The sequence below is a fragment of the Miscanthus floridulus genome, chromosome 6 (assembly GCF_019320115.1).
Source record: "Miscanthus floridulus cultivar M001 chromosome 6, ASM1932011v1, whole genome shotgun sequence".
In the NCBI taxonomy this organism is placed as follows: domain Eukaryota; kingdom Viridiplantae; phylum Streptophyta; class Magnoliopsida; order Poales; family Poaceae; genus Miscanthus; species Miscanthus floridulus.
The window spans coordinates 105,572,158-105,591,870 of record NC_089585.1 but is presented as its reverse complement, the minus strand read 5'-3'; the positions used below and the strand labels follow the sequence as shown (position 1 = coordinate 105,591,870).

The 19,713-nt window shown below is 44.0% G+C and overlaps 1 protein-coding gene across 1 annotated transcript; it reads left to right on the top strand.

The window, feature by feature from the left end:
- Positions 1-14,085: 14,085 nt before the first annotated feature.
- LOC136458917 (oil body-associated protein 2B-like) lies at positions 14,086-17,306 on the top strand. The gene is made up of 5 exons (XM_066458825.1): positions 14,086-14,211; positions 14,543-14,708; positions 14,787-14,961; positions 16,771-16,912; positions 16,948-17,306. Exons 1-5 carry the CDS (start codon positions 14,086-14,088, stop codon positions 17,086-17,088), a joined length of 750 nt encoding a protein of 249 aa, XP_066314922.1. The 3' UTR covers positions 17,089-17,306.
- The last annotated feature ends 2,407 nt before the right edge of the window (positions 17,307-19,713 follow it).

Below are 19,713 nucleotides of genomic sequence, written 5' to 3'. Positions count from 1 at the left end.
CCGGCAAGCTAGTCCTTGTTGTGGCGATTCACTCACTTGGAGATTTATGCGCTAATTGGCTTCACATGCCAAACCCTCAATCGGGTGCCGCACAACTAACATAAGATGAGGATCACACAAGCCATGAGCAATCCACTAGAGTACCTTTTGACTCTCCGTCGGAGAAAGGTCAAGAACCCCTCACAATCACCATGATCGGAGCCGGAGACAATCACCACCCCCCGCTCAACGATCCTCGCTGCTCCAAGCCATCTAGGTGGCGGCAACCACCAAGAGTAACAAGCAAAATCCGTTGCGAAACACGAACACCAAGTGCCTCTAGATGCAATTACTCAAGCAATACACTTAGATTCACTCCCAATCTCACAAAGATAATGAATCAATGATGGAAATGAGTGGGAGGGCTTTGACTAAGCTCATAAGGTTGCTATGTCAATAAAAATGGCCAAAGGTATGAGCTTCAACCGGCCATGAGGCTTAAATAGAAGCCCCCACAAAATAGAGCCGTTGTACCCTTTCACTGGGCACGACGCGGGGTGATCGGACGCTCCGGTCAGATTGACCGGACGCTGGCCCTCAGCGTCTGGTCACGTGATTCATGCCACGTGTCCCTTGCTTCAAATAATGTTCGTCAGATTTCAACGGTCATCTGCTGACCGGACGTTGCGCACAAACTGACCGGACACTGAGCCTCTAGCGTTCGGTCGTTTCAAGTAAGGTTCCAGAAACGATATTTCACGACCAGACGTGTCCGGTCATGCTCGACCGGACATAGCCAGCGTCCGGTCACTCATCGACTTCATTCTACGTTGTCTATCAACATGGCCGGACGCTGGACCTCAGCGTCCGATCAGTCTAAGACCCAGCGTCCGGTCGATGACCGACGCTGGCGTCTATGCTGCCACACTTGACCGGACGCGCCGGTCCCTCTGAGACCAGCGTCCGGTCACTCAGTGACCAACAAGACTAACTCCTTTTCACCTCTAACTTTTTCACCCTTGCTCAAATGTGCCAACCACCAAGTGTATCACCTTGTGCACATGTGTTAGCATATTTTCATAAACATTTTCAAGGGTGTTAGCACTCTACTAGATCCTAAATACATATGCAATGAATTAGAGCATCTAGTGGCACTTTGATAACCGCATCTCGATACGAGTTTTACCCCTCTTAATAGTACAGCTATCAAACCTAAATGTGATCACACTCTCTAAGTGTCTTGATCACCAAAACAAAATAGCTCCGATAAATTATACCTTTGCCTTGAGCTTTTTATTTTTCTCTTTCTTTTTTCTAAGTCCAAGCACTTGATCATCACCATGGTATCACCATCATCATGTCATGATCTTCATTTGCTTCACCACTTAGAATGTGCTACCTATCTCATGATCACTTGATAAACTAGGTTAGCACTTAGGGTTTCATCAATTCACCAAAACCAAACTAGAGCTTTCAATCTCCCCCTTTTTGGTAATTAATAACAACCCATTCACAAAGATATGAATTAAAATTCAATTGAATCCATGTTGCTTGCCCAAGCATTTTTACCATTTGTAAAAGGATATGGACAAGTTTTATGAACCCCATATGATAGCAATTACTCCCCCTACATATGTGCTAAGAGTTTAGATTGTAGCTTGCACATATGCTTAGATAGAAAATATAGGAGACAATGTCTACCAAATAATGCTAAGGTATAAAAGATGGACCTTTGAAGCGTGATACCAATCAGAGTGCACCATTATACCATCCTTAGCACCATAATTAGCTTGATACCACTTGAAAATACTTGGAAATGAAATCATTAGATATCATATGCATGCTAGTTTTTCATTTTATCCTTCAAACCTACAACTAGCATACACCACACAAGCATGGATATTGAAATTTAAAACTTGTGCCATGCAAGCAAATATATGAAATGCACATTTAAATGCACCATACAAGTTCATGAGCTTGCTCCCCCTACTTGTGTGCTCAACATTTTAATTGATCCATTTCCTTTGTCATATTTCTCCCCTTACATCAAGTTTTCCCTCTTTGTTGTCTTTTCACCATCTTAGTACACTAATATATCTTTTGTCTTTCTCCCCATGTACTAATATCTTTGTTATTTCTCCCCCTATCACTTAAATCTTTGTTTCTCTCCCCCATTGTCATCAATGACCACAAAGACTTAAATTATAGATAGGTTAGGATTATCAATGTCAATCAGTGGGGTGAGGATCATTTTCCCAAATTTGATTCAAACTAGAATATTTGCCAAAGATATTTAACTTGGTTCGATCCAAGGACAAGCTTTTTCACACCTCCAAATAAGGGTTATCTTGTACCATGTTGAGCTAAACACTTAGAGCTCATTTTCTAGATTAAACACTAGGTTTACAAGCCCACAAACATATCATATGCTACCACTAGATCAAAATAAGCATAGAAGTAATAGTGGTACCATACAATTAACAAATTCATTTGATTTTCATGAATGAGCTTATTAAATGTGAAAGATGTCTAGATGCACTAAACATGTCCTTAGTAAGGATGTATGTCATGCCAATCAACTTTTACCTTGGATTGCTCGAAGGAGAGGCATATCATATGAGTGGGGGTGCATCAACACATATTTAAGAAATCCAATATGTTCAACTCATTCCTTAGCTTGCAAAACCTTTTCTCATCCAATGGCTTGGTGAATATATCGGTAAGTTGATCTTTGGTGTCTACACTCTCAATGTAAATGTTCCCTTTTTGTTGGTGATCTCTTATGAAAGGGTGATAGACATCAATGTGCTTTGTTCTTGTATATTGAACCGGATTGTTGGTCAACTTGATTGTACTCTCATTATCACATAGCAAAGGCACTTTCTTGAACTTGATTCCAAAATCACTCAAAGTGGCCTTCATCCAAAGAACTTGTGCACAACAACTATCGGTGGATATGTATTCAGCTTCAGTGGTTGATAATGCAACACTATTTTGCTTCTTTGATGACCATGAAACAAGTGATCTTTCTAACAATTGACATGTGCCTGAGGTGCTCTTCCTTTCAACCTTGCATCCCGCATAATCTGAGTTGGAGTAACCAACTAGCTCAAACTTTGCTCTTTTGGGATACCACAAACTAACATTTTGTGTATGCTTCAAGTACCTCAATATTATCTTAGTAGCCTTCAAATGACTTTCTCTTAGTGAGGCTTGAAATCTTGCACACATACATATACTAAACATGACATCCAGTCTTGATGCGGTCACATAGAGTAGGCTTCTAATCATAGACCGATACAATTTTTGATCCACCATATTACCACTTGCATCACTATCCAAGTTGCCATTTGTTCCCATTGGTGTGCTAATGGCTTTACTATTACTCATGCCAAACTTCTTGATCATGTCCTTGATATACTTGTCTTGACTCACAAATATACCATTCTTCAATTGCTTGATTTGAAGACCAAGAAAGTAACTCAACTCTCCAATCATGGACATCTCAAACTCATTAGCCATTATCTTTCCAAACTCATCATAAAAGTCTTGATTAGTTGATCCAAATATGATGTCATCAACATAGATTTGCAACATAAATAAATCTTTTCCAATCTTCTTGATGGAAAGAGTGGTGTCAACCTTGCCCATCATGAACCCTTTAGAGAGTAGGAAGTCCCTTAATCTCTCATACCATGCTCTAGGTGCTTGCTTCAAGTCATATAATGCTTTCTTCAACTTGTACACATGGTCAGGCTTCTTATCATCTTCAAAACTGGGAGGTTGCTCAACATATACTTCTTCATTGATGTAACCATTTCATCCATTTGATAGAGCTTGATGTTATGGGCACAAGTATAGGCTAGTAAGATTCTAATTGCTTTCAATCTAGCAACTGGGGCATATGTTTCTCCAAAGTCAAGATCTTCAACTTGTGTATAGCCTTGTGCTACCAATCTTGCTTTGTTCCTTACTACTATCCCATCTTGATCTTGCTTGTTTCTAAAGACCTATTTGGTTCCAATCACATTGTGTCCCTTTGGTCTTTCTACCAATTCTCATACTTGATTTCTTATGAAATTATTCAATTCTTCATGCATAGCATTTACCCAATCAACATCCTTCAATGCTTTATCTATCTTCTTTGTTTCAATGGATGACACAAATAAGAAATGCTCACAAAATAAAGCCAATCTTGATCTAGTTTGCACACCTCTTGAAATATCACCAATGATAGTGTCCAATGGATGATTTCTTGCAACATTGGTTGGTTGAAGGATTAGAACTTGATTGCTTGCACTTGCTTGATCATTGGGTTGAGATGATATACTAGCCACTTGATCTTGTTCATTGTCGTGAGAGCCACTTGTACTAGCTTAATTTGTATCATCTTGCATATTTGAGTTAGTGAGCACTTGCACTTGATCATCTTCATCATCATTCACTTGCCTAGGCCTCAATTCACCAACATCCATGTTCTTCATGGTATTTGAAAGTTAAATGCCTCTAACATCTTCGAAGTTCTCATTCTTTACTTATGAACCCTTGGTTTCATCAAATTCAACACCATGAACTTCCTCAAGAGTACCACTATCCAAATTCCAAACTTTATATGCTTTGCTTGTAGTGGAATAACCAAGTAGGAATCCTTCATTACATTTCTTATCAAACTTGTCCAATCTAATGCCTTTCTTTAAGATGTAACATTTGCAACCAAAGACCCGAAAATATACAATGTTGGGCTTTCTACCATTCAAGAGCTCATATGGTGTCTTCTCTTTCAATGGGTGACAATAAAGGCGGTTGCTACAATAGCAAGCTGTGTTGATAGCTTCAGCCCAAAAGGATTGACTCACATTGTACTCACTAAGTATAGACCTTGCCATATCAATAAGTGTTCTATTCTTCCTCTCAATAAGGCTATTTGATTGTGGAGTATACTTGGCTGAGAATTGATGTTTAATTCCAAATTCATCACACAACTCATCAATTCTAGTGTTCTTGAACTCACTACCATTGTCACTTCTCACTCTCTCGATGGTTGTTTTAAACTCATTGTGAATGCCCTTGACAAATGATTTGAATGTTGCAAATACATCACTTTTGTCCCCTAGAAAAATTACCCATGTGTATCTAGTATAGTCATCCACTATCACAAAGCCATATTTGTTACCACCAATGCTAGTGTATTGTGTTGGCCTAAATAAATCCATGTACAATAACTCAAATGCTTTATTAGTGCTCATCATGCTTTTCTTGGGATGGGGGTTTCCAACTTGTTTTCTGGCTTGACAAGAGCTACAAAGTTTATCCTTTTCAAACACAATATCTTTTAAGCCTCTAACCAAGTCATGCTTAACCAATCTATTCAATTGTTTCATTCCAACATGACCAAGCCTTCTATGCCATAACCAACCCATGCCAGACTTAGTGAACAAGCATGTAGATAATCTAGCTTCACTAGCATTGAAATCAACCAAGTATAGATTCTCATATATAAAGCCTTTGAAGATCAAATTAGAGCCATCTACACTTATGATCTCTACATTATCTTCTCCAAATATGCATTTGAATCCAAGATCACACAATTAAGTCACGGATAGCAAATTAAAGTTCAAGCTCTCTACTAGCAACACATTGGATATGCTCATGTCATTAGATATTACAATCTTACCAAGTCCTTTGACCTTGCCTTTGCCATTATCACCAAATGTAATACTATCATAACCATCATTGTCATTGGTGTTGATTGAGTTGAACATTCTTGCATCATCGGTCATGTGTTAAGTGCACCCACTATCAAGAACCCAATGCCTTCCTCCAGCTTTATAATTAACCTACAAAAGAAGATCAATTCCTTTTAGGTACCCAAACTTGCTTGGGTCCTTGAAGGTTAATCACTAAGCTCTTTGGTGCCCAAATGACTTTCTTCTTTGAGCCTATCCATGGTTTACCAGTGAACTTAGTCTTCATACCATTTATACCCTTAGTAAGCATATAGCATGAATTAAGCTTTATGAAAGATACATTAGCATTTTTGCTCTTGTTGTTGCATTTTTGCTCTACATGACCCGCTTGCTTGCAACTAGTGTAAAACCTACCATTGTTCTTCACAAAATTAGTCTTGTGAGGAGTAAAGGCTGTCTTGCCTTTCTTGGGGGTATAGCCCAATCCCTCTTTGTAGAGAAAAGCTCTTTGGCTACCCAAGCACATAAGCAAGCGGTCCTCACCACCATAAGCTTTAGCTAAGGTGTGAGTGAGCTTGTTGACCTCCTTCTTGAGGTTCTCATTCTCAACCACTAGTGAGGTATCACACGTGAGACCATCACTACTAGATGAGGTGGAAGTGAAAGTACTACAAGAAGGGTTAGTAGAAGCAACAATGATAGGTATAGATAGTGATGGATTAATTAAATCACAAGTTAAACCTACATTGCAAGTTTCAACATGCTTCCTTTTATTTTGCTCATCAAGCAAAGAGGAATGAGCCTTTTCAAGCTTTTTGTGAGCCTTGCCAAGCTTCTCATGGGCTTCCTCTTGTCTCTCATAAGATGCATTAAGCTCACAAAGGCTTGCTTAAGGGCTATTAGTTCCTTACGTAAGCTTTTGCATTCCCTTCTCTTGATGTCAAAGTATTCTTTAGCATCTTCTAGCATGTCAAATAGTTCATCCTTAGTAGGTTCATCATCTTTACTATCACTATCATGATTATTTTTATTTTCTTTTTCATCATCATGTTCTTCATCGCTTTCATCATCACTAGTTTATACCTTAGTGGTCTTCGCCATGAAGCATGATGAAGATTCAAAGAGAGAAGGCTTCTCATTGATAGCAATGCTTGCAAGAACCTTCTTCTTGGTGGTCTTGTTGTCATCACTATCATCATCATCATCACTTGAGGAAGCATCACTATCACAAGTGACCACATATGAACCACCCTTCTTCTTGAAGGCCATCTTGTCCTTCTTCTCTTTCTTTTCCTTCTTGTCCTTCTTCTTGTTCTTCTTGTTATCATCATCATTGTCGCTATTGTATGGACATTGAGCAACAAGATGATCTTTGCTTCCACACTTGAAGCACCTTCTTAACTCTTCTTTGTTCTTGGATGAAGACTTCTTCCTTCTAGCGTGGTAGCCCTTCTTCACCATGAACTTGCCAAATCTCTTGACAAAGAGAGCCATCTTCTTCTCATCATCATCATCATCCCTTGAATCATCATCTTCACTTGATGTTTCTTTCTTAGCTTTGCCCTTGGATGATGTGGCCTTGAATGCCATGCTCTTCTTCTTGTCATCCTTCTTCTCATCTTTCTTCTCCTTCTTTTCTTCCTTCTCATCTTCATCTCTATAAGCATCATTGATCATAATATCTCCCAAGATTTGGTTTGGTGTCATTGTGTTCAAACTGGTCCTTACTAGCAAGGTGACCAACATGCCAAATCTTGTGGGTAAACATCTCAATAACTTATTTGAGAAGTCCTTGTCTTCTATCTTCTCACCAAGTGCTTTGAGATCATTGATAATCACTTCTATCTGATGGAACATGTCCGGCACACTCTCATCTTCCTTCATCTTGAAGCTTGCAAACTTTTCTTTGAGGATATATGCCTTTGCACCCTTCATGGCTTGAGTGCCCTCAAATGACTCTTCCAACTTCTTCCATGCCTCATGAGCTCTCTCAATATTCTTGATTTGCTCAAATGTTCTCTCATCCAAAGCATCATGGATGGCACTAAGAGCAATGTCATTGTTTTGGAGAAGTATTTCTTCGGTGGCGGTGGGAGCCTCTTTATCTTCTATCTCAATCTTTGTTTCTACCACTTTCTAAATCTTCCTATTGATTGACTTGATATATGTTGTCATCTTAGCTTTCCAATAAGGATAATTTGAGCCATCAAATTGGGATGGATTCTTTGTGTTGTTGATTTGAGCCATTTTTACACCGAAGGTTATTAAGCCTCAAATCACGGTGACCTCGGCTCTGATACCACTTGAAAGGTCCTAATGGCTAGAGGGGGGTGAATAGCCTAATAAAAATTTCTACAACAACACTTAACAAAATGGTTAGACAATTATGAGGCGAAGCAAGTGTTGCGCTAGCCTACTCAAAATGCAAGCCACCTACCACAATTCTAGTTAGATAGTATCTATCCACACAATAGCTATGACACTACCTTATGTTAGTATGCTCTCAAATGCTAACTAAAGAGCCACACCAACCAAGCAAACAAACTCTCATGACTAGCTACACTAAAGAGTTTGACAACTAGTTTGCGGTAAATGTAAAGAGAGTGATCAAGAGGGTTATACCGCTTTGTCGAGAAAGGAACCAATCAATCACAAGGATAAATAACAATGAAGACCAATCATGTCGGAATCAAATGATAAACACAATGATTTTTTATCGAGGTTCACTTGCTTGCCGGTAAGCTAGTCCTCATTGTGGTGATTCACTCACTTAGAGGTTCATGCGCTAATTGGCTTCACACGCCAAACCCTCAATAGGGTGCCGCACAACCAATACAAGATAAGGATCACACAAGCCACGAGCAATCCACTAGAGTACCTTTTGACTCTTTGCAAGGGAAAGGTTAAGAACCCCTCACAATCACCACGATCGAAGCCGAAGACAATCAGCACCCTCCGCTCAATGATCCTCGCTGCTCCAAGCCGTCTAGGTGGCGGCAACCACCAAGAGTAACAAGGGAAATCCATAGTGAAACACGAACACCAAGTGCCTCTTGATGCAATCACTCAAGCAATGCACTTGGATTCACTCCCAATCTCACAAAGATGATAAATCAATGATGGAGATGAGTGGGAGGGCTTTGGCTAAGCTCACAAGGTTGTTATGTCAATGAAAATAGCCAAAGGTATGAGCTTCAACCAGCCATAGGGCTTCAATAGAAGCTCCCATGAAATAGAGCCGTTGTATCCCTTCACTAGGCATGACATGGGGTGACCGGACGCTCCGGTCAAATTGATTGAATGCTGGCCCTCAGCGTCCAGTCACGTGATTCACGCCACGTGTCCCCTGCTTCAAATACTGTTCGTCAGATTTCAACAGTCATCTACTGACCGGACGCTGCGCACAAACTGACCGGACACTGAGCTTCTAGTGTCCGATCGTTTCCAGTAAGGTTCCAGCAATGATATTTCACGACCGGACGTGTCCAGTCATGCTCAACCAAACACAGCCAGCGTCCGGTCACTCGTTGACTTCATTCTACGCTATCCGTCAACATGACCGGATGCTGGACCTCAGCGTCCAGTTAGTCCAAGACCCAGCGTCCGGTCGATGACTGGCGCTGGCGTCTATGCTACCACACTTGACCGGATGCACCGGTCCCTCTGAGACTATCGTCCGATCACTCAGTGACTAGCAAGACTAACTAATTTTCACCTCTAACTTCTTCACCCTTGCTCAAATATGCCAACCACCAAGTGTATCACCTTATGCACATGTGTTAGCATATTTTCACAAATATTTTCAAGGGTGTTAGCACTCCACTAGATCCTAAATGCATATGCAATGAGTTAGAGCATCTAGTGGTACTTTGATAATTGCATCTCGATATGAGTTTCACTCCTCTTAATAGTACGGCTATCAAACCTAAATGTGATCACACTCTCTAAGTGTCTTGATCACAAAAACAAAATAGCTCCTACAAATTATACCTTTGCCTTGAGCTTTTTGTTTTTCTCTTTCTTCTTTCTAAGTCCAAGCACTTGATTATCACCATGGCATCACCATCATCATGTCATGATCTTCATTTGCTTCACCACTTGAAATGTGCTACCTATCTCATGATCACTTGATAAACTAGGTTAGCACTTAGGGTTTCATCAATTCACCAAAACCAAACTAGAGCTTTCACATACGTGTAGCACTACATCTAGCCATCGTGTGACCTCGAGTCCTCCCGCACTGAGGCCGAGCTCGTCATCTTCTCCACCATCGATGACTTGCTCGCTAAGACCGGCCACCGCGAGCGTGCTCTAGGGGGAGCTCCTCCCTAATTGCCACAGGTGCACGTGGCGGGCAGCTCTACCCCAGCTGCCCACAGGCACGGGCGTAGGCGAGCTCTGCCCGACCACCATGGGCACACGTATGGAGGAGCTCCATCTAGCCATTGCAAGCGCGAACATGGGTGAGCGAGCTCCGCCCCGGTGCGGGCGTGGACGTGGGCGAGCGAGCTCCAACCCGGCATCGGCACGGTGCGAGGCTGGCGTGCGGCGAGGAGGAAGGTGGAGCCAGGTCGCTGACAGTTTGGCCCCACTAGAGAGAGAAGCAAGAGGATAGGACAAGAGAAGGGTATTTTGGACGTTTACACTAACTGGACCCATATGTAAGGGCTACAAAATGGTAAAAAACAAATAGAACACAGACGAAATGGCTTAGAGAGTAAAGAAGTTCAGAATGATGGCACTCGTGGAAGCTCAACTTTTTTAATGGCTTATGCATAATTGCAAACTTTTTTAATGGCACATAGATAAAAGCCTCTTTAATCGTCCACGATTACTTCTCTCAAGCAATGCTGCATATATTTCTTGCCTTTCAACTTCTATCAAATTTCTAGACTGATGTGCAGTTTTTTCATTTGCATGTTCATCTTGTTCAACATCGGAGTCCTCCAACTCCTCTTCATCAAAGGTTATGTCCACAACATTAGTGTACACACCATAGTCATGCATATCCTCGATCGTGTCTACAAAAAAAACCAGGTAAGGCAGCAATGCAAAGATGTTGTTAAGACTCTTGGCAAAGAAAAAAAATCCATGCTTACTGGATATGCAGCTATGGATGATAGGTTTCACTAAAAATTAATCTGGTTTGCAAAACATTGTGTGAAGTATTTGATAGCTATGTTTCGGAAGGAGCGTAGAAATAAGCTAAACACAACAATTCAAGTCATTTAGGAAAACTCTCTTAACCTAGTTTAGTCAATGTACTCATTGAAAAAATAAGTAAAAAGGGTTGCTGATTTGAGGCTTACTGATCATTTGTTGCATCTCTTGTTGGTGATCTGAGGCTTCTAGTTTGAGGTCAAATACACTATAATCATGTGGACCATCAAAGTTGATATCTTCATCTTGTTGGTGATCTGAAGCCTCTAAGTTGAGTTCAAATACACCATAGTCATGTGGACCATCAAAGTTTATATCTCCATCTTGTTGGTGATTTGAAGCTTCTAAGTTGAGGTCTAATACATCATGTTCATGTGGACCATCAAAGTTGATATCTCCATGTTGATGGCCTTCCTCAACAACAAGGACTGCAATAAGGTGGGACAAGGATAGGTAATTGAATGTTCAAACTTGTGTTTTCAAGTCATTTACTTGTTGTAACAATGTAATTAAGAGAAACATCACCTGCATCAGGTTCTTGTTGTTGCCCCTCACAAGCAGCAACATTGAGATCTATGCCATGCACAACTCTGTGTTCCCCTTCATCGAGATAGTGGGCTTGACCTTCTTGGAGTCGATGGACTTCAATTTCTTTGAGATGAACCTGATCTTTCTGAAGATGATGGATTTCATTTTCATCTCCCTGCTCATCAAGAGGTTCTTCATTTAGGTCAAGTTAAGAGCTGTCCACTTGCTTCATCTGCTACTTTGTTTATATCTATGGCCATGGTTGAAGAGGGAATGGATTGTAGGCTGAGGAAGATGGAGTGGATTGCATGTTAGTTTGGAGCAAGTGGATGCCTCACGAGCCTGTTCGCTTGTTGGTTTCAGCCATAACTTATCAGTCATGATACAATATTTTTGTCTCACAATAAACCAGCATCAGCCGGGCTTATCAGCTCAAAACCAACCAGCGAAAGTATTTTTAGTGGGGGCAATGGCATGGAGTTAGGATTTGAATCTCCTGGCGCAACTGGCGTCGAGATGTCCTGGAAGTCTTTGATGACCCTTTGTTTATTAGCTTATGTTTATTCTTGGCCACACATTTATTGTGTGCAACTGTGCTGTGCTGCCACGTGCTCCTCTGATTTGAAGTTTCTGGCCAGACTTGTGCTGGTTTATTTTATTACCGTAAACCATTTACTACGTGAACGAAAGTGATGGCATTCACAAGAAAAAAAGAAGTGATGGCATGCCCTCAAACAGGGGTATTATGGTAATTTCGCAGCTATACTAAATGTGCTCCCTTAAACCTACACGTGCGCTTAGGGTCTATTTGATGCATTAGGCCTGTCTAGATCTAGGCTAACATAGGGAGAGAGAATAGAAGACAGAGGTGACTTTTTTTGAAACGTTATCTGGGTTTGAAGGGCTAGTGAACTAATAACTAGTTGAGGACTTTAGCTAAACTTTAACCCACCCATTAGACCTTCTGTTTGATTCTCAAGAGCTAAACTTTAGCAACTACTTCGTATGTCCCTTTTTATCTGTTACTATAAAATACGTATTAGAAAAAAAAAAACTTCGACTAAGTTTATAAAAATATTAACAATATTTATATTTTCAAATTAATTTATTAAATAAATATATTCAATGATCTATCTAACCTAATGATACTAATTATGTACCATAAATGTTAATATTATAACAAAGGACGAAGAGAGTTGAGCCTTACTTTCTAAGGCTATGGAATAAGTACATGTGGTATGTCTGGGGTCTTTGCAATGTGTTCGAGTTTAGACGAGGACGTGTTTATTTCTTATCGAAATCAGATAATTGAAAAAATCCCGCCAAATGTTTAATATGAATGTTTTTTTACCGCACCGGGCATAGACATAGTAAGAATAAACTACCGCTTGCGTTTTCGTGTCGCGGTTTGTAGGCTACGGTCAGCCAGTCACAGAACCGCACCGTGTGTGTAGCACTGGGGTTCCAAATAAGCCCCGAATGAAACAAGTGGGTAAGTTTTTTAGTTACAGCAGACATATGCGTCGCATGCGCACTGGGGTTCCAAATAAGCCCGAGTAAAACAAGTAAGTTTGTTTTAGTTATAACTGACACATACAAGTCAGTGCACACAACATTGGGGTTCTAAATAAGCCCCAAGTGAAACAAGTGCGTAAGTTTATTTTAGTTACATCGGACACATACGGTTACAATGGACATATGTGTAAACTCCTTACGTCATATAATATTTGATGTTTTAGATTTGAACATGAGAATATTTGAAGTTTAAGATTTAGACATAGAAATTTATGAAAAGTGAAAAGATATTGTGCATAGAGAACAAGGAGATAGAAGGAAATAGAGATATAGGTGTCTTAAGAAAAGAGAAAGGTGTATTAGAAAAAAAAGTATATTAGTAAGTGAGAATGATAACTATTTTAGGTCATCTCTTAAAGAGTAGAGATAGAGTATTAAAAAATCTATTAGGAACTGAGAAAATTAAGTATGTTAAGATAAAATTTTAAAATTACCTATTTTGAAATAGAGAGAGCAGTTCACATGGAGGGAGCAATCAAATGGCAGTACAAACCTACAAATTTTTGTACGCCGAGTCAATGATGTGACTACCCTGTTTGGATTCATTTGCTACGATAAAAGTTTAGCTGTTGCTAAACTTTAGTCTAGTAGGGGTGTTTAGATCCATAGCAAAAATTTAGTCCTCTATCCTATAATGATAGATTTGTCCTCATTTAATTAAGCCATGGGAGAGAGAGGGCGTAAGTGGGTGAGTGGGGGCTATCTTGTGTCCAATGCGCCCCAAAACGTTTTCACCTAGTTTTACCCTCTTGAGTAATAAATGGGCAAAACTTTAGTCCACCCTATTTACTCACTTTTAGCTTATATATTTGGATCCCTATATAAAAAAAATAGATTAAAAAAAGTGTAGGTCTAAAGTTTTACCTAGAATGCATATGGCTGCCTCCACCGATGCGTACTTTTCGCGTCGTCTCTTGTGAGCTGTGGGCTGGTGGCAAACTTGCAATCAACCAAAAAGCTCTGCTTGGCCATCTGATCATCTGGAAGGATTCGTTGCATGCGAGATGCCACGTCCTTCATCTTCGCGGCACGTGTCGGACGGCTGGCTCATGAGCCGCGAGCCCGACATGATAAAAACCACTCTCCTTCACTCAGGCCCCGTCACGCACCACGCAGTGTCTCGTGCGATCTGGAGTTAGTTGGGGACGAAGCAAAAATGTCCTGTAGTGATCAAAATCCAGCCGCCACACCCGCGTCGGCCGGCCCCGCCGAACCGGCTCCGCCGGGCAGGCCAACAACGGTGTCCTCGCAGGTCCTCGACGTGGGCGCGCAGCTCGGGCGTGTTTAGATGCAGCCCTGAGTCAGTTTTGCTCCAAAAATCTATAGCCTGTAGTCTGTCTGGAAGCTATTTGGTTAGAACCTTGGACAACAGCATGGACCAGGCATATGCTTCTTCCCCAGGCGACCAAAATCGACTGTCTGGCTGTTGTATGCTGTTGCCTAGGCATTAATTAACGTGAGAACTTTCTAGGGGCTCACAGCCCTCTTTTCCCGGGCAATAAACTTCAATCAAACAGTCACCTTTGTGGTTGCCTGGTCAGACAAAATGTGCAGGCAGCATCTTTCTCCATGCAAATGATTCAGAGTTGCAACCAAAGATGCCCCTGGTGCAGGTGCTGAAGCCGGTGCGGCAGATGAAGCAGCACGCGTGCAGCTTCGCGCTGTACGCCTACGACTTGCACCGCCAGATGGTGGTCCACCACTTCGTCTCCCGGCTCAACCAGGACGTCCTCCAGTGCGCCGTCTACGACTCCGACAAGCCCTCGGCCCGCCTCATCGGTACGCGCCGACGCCGTCTCTTCTCCGCTGCGCCTGCACGCCGCGCCGTTACAAAGATTACAGTTGTGATGATGGCAGGCGTGGAGTACATCGTCTCGGACACCATCTTCGAGGGCCTGCCACCCGACGAGCAGAGGCTGTGGCACTCGCACGCGTACGAGGTGAAGGCCGGGCTGTGGACCGACGTCGGCGTGCCGGAGTCCCTGCAGAGCTCGGAGATGGCGAGCCTCGCGAAGACGTACGGGAAGTTCGGGTCACTACCGGAAACTGTATCTTCACCATCTTCGTCCAGTGTTTTTACGTTCGTTCGTTGAGTGTATTCTCTTGACACTCGGCAACCAATTTCTTTATTGAGTGCTATGAAAAAAACACTTAAAAAAATAATTACACTCAATAAAAAAACTGTTTGCTAAATGCTGAAAAAAAACACTCAATAAAGAAGTAAGTTTTCGAACGCTCTCAATCTAACACTCAACAAACAATGTTTTGTCGAGTGCCAGATCTATCACTGTTTTGCCAAAGTGCCAGATTCATGACACTCGGCAAAAGTCCGGTACTATAACTCACACACCGCGAAAGTCTCCGCTGTTACGTCTCTGCTGCCCGCCTCTCCCCTCCACCCTCCTCTAGCCCATTCCAAGTCCCCCACCGTTCCTCCTCGATTCCGCGCACCGCGTCGCCGGCGGGAGGAGAGGAGGCGGGTCAGGGCGACGCCGATGCATCCAAAGCTGTAGCAGATAGCCCAAAGCTCTTAAGTTTTTTTTCCCTCCCCTTAGGTTTTTCTCCTCCGGTTTTCCACCGGGATTCCTAAATCGAAGCTGTGATTTTCGTTCACTGTGTTTCCATTTTTTCTCCTTTTTCGTTCTTGAGTTCGATCTCAATTTCCCGGAGTTTGGGTCAATCCCATGCAATGACTTTTGGGGAATAGGTTCGTGCTAGGTTGAATTGCATCTGTGCAAAATTTGGGAGCGTTTCATGGAGTTTTCGTTTGGTTTTCGTCAGATTTTTTGTCGCTCCTTTTTTTCTGTTCGTTCTTGCTTCTTCTCTGTTAGTGTGTTCGTGACTATATCGAGCAGGAGCAGCTGTCCAGCAGCACTACCAGCGCTAAGTGCTCAGGCACCAAGCGAGCTCACTTGAGCGGTTCTTGGTGTGGGTGCTCGTGGCTAGCAGCTAGCCTCTCTCCCTCCTGTTCTGCCCTGTGCTTGACATCGTGGTGCACCAGGTCTTGATTCAGGCCACCGAAATTGTCTCCAGTCACCACCAGCAAACAGGGAGCACTCACCAGTGGCCGAGCGTTTAGCAGCAGGCCTCAGGCGTCGAGCATCTCGTCCATCCCGCTCATTCAAGCGGTGTTCGCCCCTGTCCGGAGCCACTCGCCTGCTATCACTCGATTTGCCTCTGCTCGTTTCACCTGTGATTTTGGATTGGGAATGGAGGTCCGAATTGTCCAGTTGTCCTTCGGGATTGCTAAATCGAAGCTATGAAATTCGTTCACTGTGTTTCCAATTTTTTCCCTTTTTTCATTCTTGAGTTTGATCTCAATTTCCTAGAGTTTGTGTCAATCCCAAGCAATGATTTTTGGGAATAGGTTCGTGCTAGGTTGAATTGCATCTGTGTAAAATTTGGGAGCGTTTTATAGAGTTTTAGCTTGGTTTTTATCAGATTTTTGGTCGCTCCTTTTTCTTCTGTTCGTTCTTGCTTCTTCTCTGTTAGTGTGTTTGTGACTGTATCGAGCAGGAGCGGCGGCGTGATGGTGGCGTGGTGTGCTAGGAAAAAAATACTTTTTTCTTCTTTGGAAAATAAGTTTGCTGGGTGTAATTTCAAAAATACTTGGCAAATAATAATCTTTTGCCGAGTGTATTTTGGAAAAATACTCGGCAAACCACTTTTTTTTGTCGAATGTTAAATTTGACATTTGGCAAACCATTTGCCGAGTGCACGATAAAAAACACTCGGCAAATAGCTATTTGTCAACACTGTAGATGCCGTGTGCTATTTGCCGAGTGTTTTTTAATCTTTGCCGACTGTCTATGGCACACGGCAAAGTTACTGTTTCCGGTAGTGGGTGCACATGGCAGGTGGACCGCGGCGACGTGCTGCCCCTCGGCGCGTCGGCGCTCATGGTGTCGCCGCATGCCGTCGAGCCCGGCCGCGCGCGCGGCGAGCTGGTGCGCGGCCGTGACGAGAGGTACAGGATCAACAGCTTGGCGGGGGGGGGGGGGGGGGGGGGGGGGGGGGGGGGGGGCTCAAGGCGGCCAGGGTGGACATGGACGAGCCAGAGTGGATCAACCCAAATGCCGACTATTGGCGGTTGCACCACAAGGGGTTCGCGGTAGACGTCGTCCTGGACGAGATCAAGCGCCACACGCCCTTCCCATGAGCTGAGCTGCCGGGTTTCGTTGTGACACATTCGTGAGGAGTAAAAGATCGATGTTGTAGCCTGGGGCATATTCTGAAAAAAGATCAGAAACTGGTTGTTTCTAGCCTGCCCAACAACCGGTTGTTGGGAAGCACCTTTTGGATACATCAAACAACCGTATTTCTGAATCTTAGATCAAAATCTGATGGTCCAAATAAAGTAACACAAATATTGTTGTTGTTTCGAGTTGTTACCGACAAGTAAATTTCTAATATTGCGCGTCTGGCCTGGATGGTGTGCTAAGAGGATACAAGGTTTATACTGATTCAGCCAGAATATCCCTACGTCCAGTTCGTTGCTGCTGCTTGTGTTACTAGCACTGAAAGTTCGTAGTAGGGGTTACAAACGGGTGAGAGAGGGACATGTCCCAAGTCTCTGATGGAAAGGGTGAACGGGTGCCGAGAGCTCGGTCGCTGCTCGGTTGTATGTTCGGGGCTTGATGGGTTGATCGAATTCGAGTTTCCTGTGGTGTGTTGTGATGAGTTCTCATCGATGCTATGTGTTGCGATCGTTGGTCCGATGCCTTGCGATCCCCTAATGGGACGTTATGCTTTTCTTTTTATAGGCCAAGGGAAAGCAGGGGTTATAGCAGGGAAAAAGAGGATAATGAGAAGAAGCCGGAGTCCCTCGGATCGTCGGGTCCTTCCTTTCCTTCACGTGGGTCCCGCTGACCCTGTAGACATCAACAGGGACAGCTCCACGTCGCGGTCCTATTCGTCACTGGTGCCATGCGCAGGCGTCGTCTCCCGGTCATGATGCTCCACTCCGTCCTGGCAAACATCATGGTAAACTGATGCGCCTATCAATGTTCGTACGTGGGTTCGGTAGAACAGCACCGGTACGTCCGACGCTATTCCTGATGTGAGAATCCATGGCCCGTCATGACCACGGGTTATATCGAGGCATGCCAGTCACCTCCCTCATGTCAGAGCTTTGACCTAGGACCATTCGTCTGGACCTAGAGTGGTTGACGACGGTATGGGTCTTCATCGGGCGAGACGGGTCCCCGACCTTAGGGTCGGGTGAGGCAGAGTTCCTCCCTAGAGGTCAGGCGAGGCAAAATGCAAGCCCAAGGCTCGAGCGAGGCAGAGCCTGCCCTAGAGGTCAAGCAAGGTGGAGCCCAGGTCCTTGGTGTCGGATGAGACGGAGCCTGCGCCCAGAGGTCAGCCGAGGCGGGGTCTGCCCTCAAGGGTCGGACGAGGCGGAGCCCATGGCCTCGGTGTTGGGTGAGGCGAAGCCTGCCCCTAGAGGTCGGGCGAGGCAGAGTTCGTCCTCAGGGGTCGGGCGAGGAGTCCCCGATAGTAGCTCTCGAGCCTACGGAGGAGTATTATACTCCTCCGGAGGTTTTTCTGAATGGCAGGATTTTAAAGGCCTTGGCATTCTTTTGTCACCTAAAGTGTGACCTAGGGACGTTGATTCCCTATTTTTGAGCCCCCTCCCTAGCAGGGGCCTGGTCGAGGATCGCTTCATCTTTGCGATTGTCTTCCCTCAAGTGTTTTTTCCGAAAAAAACGGAGGGGCCAAGCCGTGCCATGATTTTCCTCTAAGGACGAATCATGGCATCCGATGAGCTATTTAATGGGTTAGTCTGAGTGGGGTCCCATGCATCCCGTTTGCAGGGATCTGGCTTGGGTTAGCTTGGGCACTGACCCTAGATTCTCAGCGGTCAATCCATATAGCTCTCGGGTTCATTCGTCCGGTCCCTAGGGCTAAGTACCTTTCTTTGAAGAAAAACCATGGATCGTAACCGACCGAGACTCGATCGTGGGCTGGGATGCCCACGGTGGTCGTGCGCCCAGGTACTGGCCGCTAGCGGGGCCCATCCCTTTCCACCTCCCACCCTAAAGGTGCTTGGAGCAGTTGTCGAGCCCGTCAATGGGCCGACCTATGAACTTCTGGGCCCAGGCGGGCCATAGAGACGCTTTTAGATTCGTATTCTTCTTACTCATGGTGAGTCGTGGTCTGTCCAGAGAGGCAAAACATCCAGTGAGTTTTTCGAGGGAATGGATAGAGATTGTGGGCGCACGTCCCGTGGCGAGACGTTGTGGTAGATCATGGGAGGCATGGAGATCTAGGCGGGCAATTGGTTTCCTCGCATCTGTCGCCCCTATAAAACCAAAGGGTCCGCCCCCTAGTTCCATACCTTGCATCTTTGCCTCCGCCGCCACGACCATTGCCACCAGTCGGCTAGGGTTCTTCGTCTCCACATCCCTACCGCCGTCGAGCCTACATCCAGTCATCTCCACCTCCAATGGATCCGTGGTTCCATTCTAACATCACCTTCCAGTGCATGGAGGGCCTCATCCATCGTGGTCTTCTCCACGCATGGACCTCAATCGAGGAGTGGCTCCTGCCTAGCAAGGAGGATATGTCATTGTCGCCTGATGTCTATGTGGTGTCATTCGCCCACTTCCATGAGCGTGGGTTCATGACCCCCGCCCACAAAATTCTTTGGGGGGTGCTGCATTATTACAAGATCGAGCTATAGCATCTGAACCCCAATGAGATCTAGCACATGGCGGTGTTCGTTGGCCTGTGCGAGGGGTTCCTATAGATCAGCCCCCACTTTGATCCATGGAGGTACTTC